At 40.2% G+C, this 9,959-nt stretch overlaps 1 protein-coding gene across 1 annotated transcript in view; it reads left to right on the top strand.

Annotated features, from left to right (window-relative positions):
* Positions 1–9,959, top strand: part of LOC140374927 (heparan-sulfate 6-O-sulfotransferase 3-B-like) — a 12,613-nt gene extending 2,654 nt beyond the window's left edge. The window contains exon 2 of the mRNA XM_072461798.1: positions 8,658–9,959. Within this exon, the coding sequence (XP_072317899.1) occupies positions 8,658–9,408 (751 nt within the window). The 3' untranslated portion in view covers positions 9,409–9,959. The remainder of the gene's footprint in view (positions 1–8,657) is intronic.

Here is a 9,959-nt window from a genome sequence, read left to right as displayed (position 1 = left end):
TATATATATATATATATATATATATATATATATATATATATATTATTTACTTTGACCCCTTTATGTGAGTGGGGAGAGACCTTCAGCAATCCTAAATCTTACACACTTATCTTGAAGGGGTGGAGTGTTGCTGTCTTTTTAAATTCCTATTCATAGCAACTCCTGATCTAATTGACGTACTCTAATTTACAAATTAATTTATAAGTTTAGTATAATTGACTCAGGGACATAAATGTATTGTTTATCAAGGTATTTTTTACTTGGCCTTGATTTTATTTTTTATTATATTTTTTTGTCATGACCGACCTATAAAGCCTGTTCATGTGCCCTGACCTGTTAACACCCTTTGAAATATATTTGTATTTGCCAAAATCTATTAAAAATTAACTGAATACACTGTGAGTCACAATCTGTTCCATACCTGTGAAATTAGGTATGAGTCATTTCATCTTGATTTCGCCTGGATGATGTTTATTCGGCATGGCGTCTTCAGACATAAGGGTCCATAAGGTTAGCACTAGATTACACTGATTTGACTGGAACATTGAAGTTTAAACTTTGTCAGACCTGAATTATAGCTTATTTGGTGCGACTTTAGGCTGCATTACTGTATCTGAAGGGCTGTGACGCATATAGAGACGGTAGCCCTATAACAAAACTGTAGTGCTATCTTACATGATGTTAGCAATCTTCAGCTTAGAGCAATATTTTTCAGTAATATGGCTTTCAAATCTCATCTCGTATCCTTTTGTCCCACTAAGACAAAAAGAGCATTTCTAGTTTTAGCAATAATTCTATATAATCCTAAGTGCACTAGTGGAGGTACCTGTACTCAGAGATAACCACTGATTAGAAGCACATCCCATCCATCTTTAGGGTATTTTTAAAGCTCTTGTCTAGCTTTTTGTGCGAGATTACAGAAGCCAGTCCACCTCACAAAAATGCATGGATATAGAAGGATGACTCCTGTCTTATACAAGTCACTTATAGCAATGGGAACAAGGATCAAACATCACGCCCACTCACACCCAGAGGCTACATGCGGCAGGCTGTGGAGTACTTTGTAAGTGCCTCGTTCCTCCAAAACCAGACATGTCCTGAGCTCTGTCTGAATGGCCTTCCAAAGAAGTTCTCTAATTATGTTGTTAAGTAAAAATACAGATACAAGGGCCAAAAATACAAAAAGAAAGTTAAGTGCAGTTACTTTCCACCACAGCTTCCAATATCTACAAACTTCATATCTCGGACCCTGGGTTCTGTTAATGAGGGGGTCTTTGGCATTTCACAAGGCCATTGTGCGAATTAAGATCATGACAAGTGTAAGGTATAGCAGCCAGCCTCACCTCATTAGCAGACTTTATGATCAGAGGAGGTGTTATGCATGTCGCCCTGCTGCTCCCATCGCTATACAAAAGCTCCATCTTGATCCTTCAATTCACCTCTCCAAACGCCCAGTGGACCACTACATTAAACATAAATCACTATGTCACTATGTTGTTGAAAAGAATAGTGCAATATTTGACCACAAGTTATTTCCAGGTTGAAAAAAAAAAAAAAAGAATATTATTAAGAGTATTGTATACTGTCCTCTTTCTGGGCCATAAGCATTTCTTATTACGACGTCCGCAGGAGGCAACAAGGACCATGAATTAAAAATGAATGCAGATCACCACTGTAAAAGTTAAAAGTCTCTGACATATGTCCAAGAACTGGAAAGACGTCACTAATTTGTTCCAGACGAGGAGTTGGCATAGCAACCATTTTCTGTTTTGATAAGAGACATTAGTAGCACAGCTTTAGCACATCTTTGTTAAAACACAGTTGAATTGAGCTCATATTTAGAAAGAAAATTGTGGTACAATTTGATCACTGCAATTTGAAAGAACATTTCTTGTTTTGCATCTGTCTTTTAACATTTATTGTGTTAACTTTGCTTGAGTTAACCTGCACCTACTCATTTGGCCTCAGTCTCTGACAATTTTCTATCCAACATGCAAAAATGACTAAGTCATAGAGACTGTTTCAAGTTGTTTTTGAGGTGCACATTGACTAGAATCTCTTGCAGGCCTTTGCTCCCAGCATGTAGCTTGAGCATTCGCGTCGCAGCAGGTCACAAAATTGCTGTAAGGCCAGATGTCAAATCCGTTTGAATTGCCGAGTTGTTCTAGTCGTCCACTGCAGCTGCCCCACACTGTGCAGTGTAGCCTTATTACTGACCTCATTATTTCAGATTAGAGACAAGAATGCAGGTCGGCCACCACCAAGATCAGCCCGGGTCCAATTAGTCTACTTCATTCTGGGCACATTTAGGCTTCTCACTGGTTTAAGCTGTTCATTTGGCAATGGGATCCCACCTTTTTAATAATGATTATGGTACTTTCATATGCTAGCACAGGGGTGCAGGACTGACACCTCTGGCCCCTTTGGCACTATTTTATGGCTTTTTAACTTTATCTGTTGCTATCATTTTGTCACTTCGAATACTAGGATAAATATATATGTCCCAGGTGTTCAATCATACAATTAATATTTCTAGCTTTAAAAATAAATGTGTTTTTAAAAAGCAAAATTGTGGTAGTCACATAATATTACAGTAAAGACTGAAGTCATAGCTTTGTCAAAATAAATAAAATAAAAATAAAAGGCCATTCAGCATAAGAATAGATTGTAATATGCAAGTCATGGCACTAGCTACACCTAACTACTAAGACATAACTGAGATGTGTATCAAACCTTTGCTTAAGCTCTCACCCATCATCATTGAGGTACAGTATACCAAGCTGCTGTGAAATGTGTCTTGTAGTGAACTAAGTATGACACGAATGTTGATTGTCAAATGATGTTTAGTGTTGGGAAAATGTGACCCTGAGAAGCTAACTAATCATAACTGCACATGGCCGCCGATCTGTAATGAGCAAAGGCAAAAAGATGAAAAGAACAGGGAGTCTGCTGCTGATTTAAAAAAACATTTTGCATTTCACTCAAGTGCCGTTCATCACTTCTTGTTGGTGGATTTGCTGTACCTGACACTAGAATTTTATTTTTGGATAACATGGTGAAAGTACTGGCCCTCATGGGAGAACGGAGCTAGAGTCTGACGTTGAGAACACACAAAAATCACATCTGTCCTGTGAACCAGCATTTACATACCTGTCCATGACAATGTGTATATTTATGACAATGTCTTCTGCTCTCAAATGCATGTGACCATACAAACTAGACGCTTATATGAAAAGGCTATAGCTAAGCAGGGTTTGTCCTGGTTAGTACTTGGATTGGTGACCGCTGGGAACAGGAATACCAGACGCCATAGCCACTGCCGTTTTGTCCTTTGGCAAGACACTTCATTACTGTACACTTCTTTAGTATTACTGTGGTGAGTGATTCGTGGTGGTCGGAGAATGGCAGCCTCAGTCTACCGCAGGGCAGCTGTGGCTACAATAAGAAAAAATGATTAATTATATCAAACATAACAAAATCAAAGGTTTAAAGCCATTTTGAGCACATAAAAAGTGCTACATAAAACTAATGTATTATTGATATAGACTTAAATTAATATTTCAACCAGGAATTAAAAAACAATTAAATTAAGAATTCTCACTAAACATCGTAAATTAAGATGTCTCCATAGAAATGTATTAATAAATCACTTCTAAAGTGAAGCCATGAAGTGCAGCATATGTTTGGATTGCTTTAAAATAGAAATTGATAATAAACTGACAATGACTGTGATCTCTTTCGTATTATGTATGCTGCCCGGTGGTTGAGTGGTTTAGGCGGCAGCACTGTTGCCAGGCTCTGTGCAGCTGCCTGCAGCGTTGTGAGTTTGAATCCCGGCTCTGACAATTTGCTGAATGTCCTCCCTTCTCTCTCATCCCCCAGGCCAATCAAAATTATGTTTTATTATTTATTGTGAAAAGTCACATCATGATCATTAGAATATTTAAAAGCATCCTTTTCAAACTACTTGAATAAACCCCTGTGTGGAAATTTAACATTAACATTAAAAGTCTGTGACAAAGAAATATATCTATCCTGTTCCTTGATGACAGTGATTTAGTTTCTTGGATTCTTGTGAGAAAAGAGATTCTGTGAGGATCTTGTTAATCTCCCCATTCCTTATGAGGATTAGGGGCAGTCGGAGACAGGTTTCTATCATATAGGGATGAAGAAGTAGAGGATTAATACAGATATTGAGATTTCAATTACCGGTACTACAGCATTTGATTCTCAGTTTTAGTACCTATATACGCCTATTCATTGACAAATGCCTTGGGTTGAATTGTAATATGCAGAACACATTGACATGCAAGCTTGATTTATTTTTCTCTTTAAAAAAAAAAAAAAAAATGTATTTATACATTTTTTTAATCAAGCTTAAAAACTGTTATTATCAATACCTGATTTTGTTTATTACATGTTTGAGATTTCTGTGCTATAGTTGTGTGGGTAGAAGTGACCTTTTGCTTAGTGCAGTCTTCCATTTATTTGTCGTATTTACATGGACCTCGAAGAGTGTCTGACACCTCACAAAGCTGCAAAGATTATGATGTCAAGCAAAGGTTAAAGCTAAGACGCTAAAGCTACTAAAGCTGCACATAGCAGGTGGGTGTGTACGTGGATCAGCTAAACAGCGTGTTTAACAAACCAAATGGAGTTTGGAATAGTGCTGAATAGAGCAACACAAATTGCATCCAAATATGAACAAACAGATGGATGATTTTGTCGAAGATTTATCTGCAAAGAGGAGCGCACTACATGGTACTGAATCCACAAGATGTGCGCCTAATCTTATTTGTATTTATGATTTTTTTTAGACTTCCACAATCGTCCAGCTCGCCTCACATATGGCCTGAATGCCCCGTTTTTTTGGAAGCCTTTCTTGATTTCCTGGTCTCCATTCCAGTTTCCCCGGGGTTTTTCCTTTATTGCCCAAAAATAGCATCTCATATGTGAGACCAGTGAAGATCACATCACAGTGCAGCACCAGGCTCCTTGCTCATCACTTCTCACTCCCTTCCTCTCAATCTGCACTTCACAGTGATTTATCAAATACTGTTAACGGCCAGCAGCCCCACCAACTGGGTTACATTGAATTTTGGAGAGCCAAGACACTATTAATGGAATATTTTGAGCTAAACACGGATGGCTGTAGCTCTGTTTAGTTTTTGTGCTTGGAAGCCTATAATTGGCACACAGAAATTAAATTATCTTGTGAGAGAGGAAATGACTCCCACTTGACCTATTGTTCTAGAGACTGATGTAATGAGACTTCTTCACTTGACGGTTTGCTGTTGCTGAATATGTCAGTTGATCTTCCTCTTTTAGGGCTCTAGTCGTCGCTCTCATTTGCTTTTTGAGATTAGTGTTGTTCTGATGTGCTTCCAATGATTTGATTGGTTAGTCTGGTCTCTCTACATAATAATATAATAGATCCATGCTCTACACCCATCCTTTCACCACAGTAAAATTGTCCTGAAAATCCAACTTGCCCAGTTGGATCTGCTCTGCCAAATACAGTGTGGTCATCCTGATTGAAGAGCTGCATGTTGTCTCTCTCAGTTCAACATTCTCCACTTGAAAAAACACAATTTAAACATATCTATGCCAATGTGTCTATAGGGAACATCATAGAATTGATCACATTTGTATTATTTAGCATTAGAAAAAATATATAGATGTAAATGTAATAAATACCTATCATTTTGTATCATGTACACAAAGTTAAGAAGCTCCATTATCAAAGTCAAAAGAAGGTCTTAGAGGGACCTGGGAGGCAACTATTCCCTAGGGGCGGCTGGTTGAGGGTTCCCCTGTGTTCACAGAAACACCCTTATAATGGATTTGCTCTGACTGTGCCAGTTATCAACACCCTAACATTAGGGTCAAATTGATGTGTGGCTCTGTGCTTGTTCATAAAGCTGTTTCTTCTCTCAAATGCACTCATGTAAATGCCTTTACATGTCATTCCTCTTTGGCAGTACCCATAGATGATAGTTTTATTTTGTATTTTATTTTTTTAATTGATCAAATTAGATTGTTGTCAACTGGCTGGGTTTTTGTATGGGGAATGGGCTGCTACTTCAGCATCATAAATAGTTTCCATCAAGGCTTTTATCATCAGTCTGATGGTGTCCTTGATGGGAGTGAGTGAATTAACAAGGCAGATATTGATCTTGGGCTGTGAGTTTCCTCTGTAGCTTTTTGATGGTGATTTAGAGAGTGAGAGAGAGACAATCAGAGTCTGAGCTGGTCGATAGTGTTTGCAGGTTGCTGTGTAGAGAAAGGTGACAAACAGCAGAAGGGCAGGAACGAGGCGTTGCCATTGATCGCCTGCAAAACGCAACAAGAGGATTTCACTTTCTCTCCAGAGCAGCACGCGGCCACGCACAGTTACACGCAGAGCCCGGGCTGATTATGCTTTTATTTGACAGTGCAGAAGAAGAATCGCTCTGACAACAGAAGGTTTTCGCACAATCAATCAGGTTTCACTGAAAAACCTGAAACTGTTCCCATGTTCTCCAAAGTGACTTAAAAGGCCATTTAGAGCATTCGATGGAATTATAGCACCGACATAGGAAAAAATGCACTGGAGCACAGATGTTGGAGAAAGATTGATGTGGCAAAATGGTTTTTAGGTTAGAAACCATTCATAAACCTGCAGCCATCACTTAAAGACAAGATGTTTTTCCAGGTATTTCTTTCACGCTAAATCTATGAATTTAGCCAAGGCATTTTTCTCCATAGAAGTTACTTCAGAGTGCTGCCCAGTGGTCAAGTGGTTAAGTCACAGCACACGTATGCCAGGCTCCAAGTGCAGCCAGCCGCAGTGTTGTAAGTTCGAATACCGACGATTTACTGCATGCCTTCCCCTCTCTCATCCCCCATTTCACCCGGTCCTCTCCCGTCTAATAAAGCCTTCGGGCAACAAAATAAAAAAAATTACTTCAGAAAAACTTGAGCCAATGTTACTCTTCTTGCTTACTTTAACGTTTTTTCTGTGTGGATTATACAAATGTTATAGCAAAGTATCAGTCTGCACTTTTCCAACTGGTAATCATTGTTTCCTTTCATAATCTGCCCCTGTTTGTCGCTAACACGGGTAAGAAGAGAGCTTTGACATTTGCTGCTCTTTGTCAATAGGTCACGATGAAAACGTAGAGGCAAAGAGGCGGGCTTCATGGACATCTATTGATCCTCTGTCTCACTGTTAGCTAGATAGATGATAGGCACAGGAGAAGGAAAGACTGAGCCATTCTGCAACAACTACAACAAAAGCAGCTTTGTAAGGCAGCCCTGCTTGTTCATCCATCTCGAGCTGTCCGTTCAACCCGCCGAAGATGGCGGGCTAATTCACTTAGATTCCTCTGTGGATGGCCATTATCCCTGGGTGGTGTGCTGTCTGCGGGTGTTCTCTGCCATGATATCATCATGGCACTCACTTAAATAAATATCACATCTGATTGATATCTGCTGGCCAGCAATAATTGTTGAATTGTGGACCTTTTAGAGCTGTTTGGCTGCACGCTCTGAGACAGCTTCGTTCTATTTAATCAAATTTAGCAGTTAAGTGCTTGAATGCTCTCTTTGTAAAAGCTCCAGCTCCAAACAGCTCACTGCTTTGCAAGGAAAGATCAGAAATCATACAATAAACATAAATCTATCGATTGATCAAACTATCTATCTATCTATCCATCCCGCAATTGCAGCAAATTGATAGTTATTTGCAAGTGTTAATATAAAAGGAAATATATGTGCCAAAAAATAATATTTTTTCCATCGCCACATCAATGTTTCAAAGCTACCTTGAATCAAAGTCTTAATTTAGCTGAAAGCTTACAGGTGGACTGTGTCTGTCGAATGAAGCGTTGAACTGTATGGCTTTTGACTTGCCTTTAGATTTGGTTTGCTTTCCGTGTGACACTGGAGGTTTACTGCGATCCAGCATACCACACAAACATTTCCTTTCCCTTTTATATGTGCTGCCTTCCTTTTAAAACCAACTAAATGTGTGACTTTCTCCCAGCACTGCTTCCTTCAGTCACCTCGCAGTGAGGGTGGTCATTGCTGAACTCAAAAGATAAGGTGCTGTAATTGGTAAAAGTGTTAGAGACTTAACTGGGCAATAGTCACAGGCTCTGAGTGGCCCTGAATTGAAACATAAATATTGCTGGCACTGAAAAACTAACTAAGCAAATAACAAAACTGTTATCTGTTATCTAATTTAATCTAAATTTTATATCCATGATACTCATCTGAATTAAGCTCTACTAAACTAAACTAAACATGAATCAATCAATGACAGCAACAGATAAAGTCAAAGCTCACAATGTTTGACAAACACACAGTTGGTGAAATCATTAGACAAGGCCATGGTTCATACGCTTCCACATGAAAGGATAACTAGGGGTGATGCTGCTGCAAAAGCAGCAGGGTGACATTACTGGGACATAAACCTCACTGCAGTAACTACACCTCACTCTAGGGAGCACTTCTTCCTCTGCTCACAGTCTGAACAAAAATGTAACATATCCACACACTACACTTGTGCGCAGTTATGCTATTTCATTAAATAAGATTGTAGTTATTGTAGGATGAGAAACACTTTAATGTGTAATGCAATGTTGTGACACTTGTCCTGTCTTGTTTTGATGCAGAAACTTCTACTACATCACAATGCTTCGAGATCCTGTGTCACGGTACCTGAGTGAGTGGAAGCATGTCCAACGTGGAGCCACGTGGAAAACAGCTCTGCACATGTGTGACGGCCGTCCGGCCACTCAGGACGAATTACCTGCCTGCTACAGCGGAGATGACTGGACCGGCGTGCCCCTGACAGACTTCATGAACTGCCCCTCAAACCTGGCCAACAACAGACAGGTGCGCATGCTAGCAGACCTCAGCCTGGTAGGCTGCTACAACATGTCGTCCATGAGCGAGCTGGAGAGGGGCCACGTGCTGCTGGCAAGCGCTAAAGCCAACCTACGCAACATGGCCTTCTACGGACTTACGGAGTTTCAGCGTAAAACGCAGTACCTGTTTGAGAGAACGTTTGGCCTACGCTTCATCCGCGCCTTTACGCAGATCAACAGCACTCGAGCTGCCAGCATAGGCATTAGTGAGAAGGTGCGCTGGCGCATCGAAGGCCTGAACGCTCTGGACGTAGAGCTGTATGAGTATGCCAAAGAGCTGTTCCTGCGCCGCTACCAGTACCAGCGCCAGCAACAGCATCAAGAGGAGCGTCTGCGCAGACGGCAGCAAAGGCAGCACAGGCAGCGGCTGCACAGGACATACTGGGCCCAGCTGCTCAGATTGGGAGCAGAGGAGGAGGACCAGAACGAGGTGGTGAACACGCTGGAGGAGGTAGCCACCACAGAGGATTACAGTAGCCAAGTGGTTCGATGGTAACAGTACCTATTGAAGATGACTGCTTTACAACTGGACCATAAGCTATTATCTGCTCCCTTTGCCCTCCATTTCTTCTCTGCTCCAAAACCTGCTACCCTACAAACCTTTTTGCGCTTATTGGACTACCCAATAGTGTCTTATTTATGATGGATGTATTTGTCATGGCACCATTTTGTATTTATATTTTTCGTATGGCTCTATTTGAACAATGCACTGTTTAATTTATTCATTAGCTTTGAATGTTTTCCAAGTGGGGACAATGTTTCAAACCTTAACTTGTGCAGACTTTTGTGTACAGGTATTGTGCTTTCTGAAGGAGCTGGTCTGAGTGTGAGAGGGATTGCTCTGTATGTGACAGCGCTGTGTTGATCAGTGAAGTATTGTAGCTACTCTGTGGTGTTTGGCTTCATACAAATATCAAAGCACAAACTTGGCAATGGTCTGCAGTGTTTTTATTCTGACTGATTTAGCAGCAAAATTCACAAACAAGACAATGTCTTACAAGAAATGTGTTCAATAAAAATAAGCAGCATTCAGTGATGTAAAAGTGA

The sequence above is a fragment of the Eucyclogobius newberryi genome, unplaced genomic scaffold, assembly GCF_026437365.1.
Source record: "Eucyclogobius newberryi isolate DKJ021-1_F unplaced genomic scaffold, fEucNew1.0.hap1 SCAF_1, whole genome shotgun sequence".
Lineage (NCBI taxonomy): Eukaryota > Metazoa > Chordata > Actinopteri > Gobiiformes > Gobiidae > Eucyclogobius > Eucyclogobius newberryi.
This window is presented reverse-complemented; position numbering and strand designations above follow the sequence as displayed.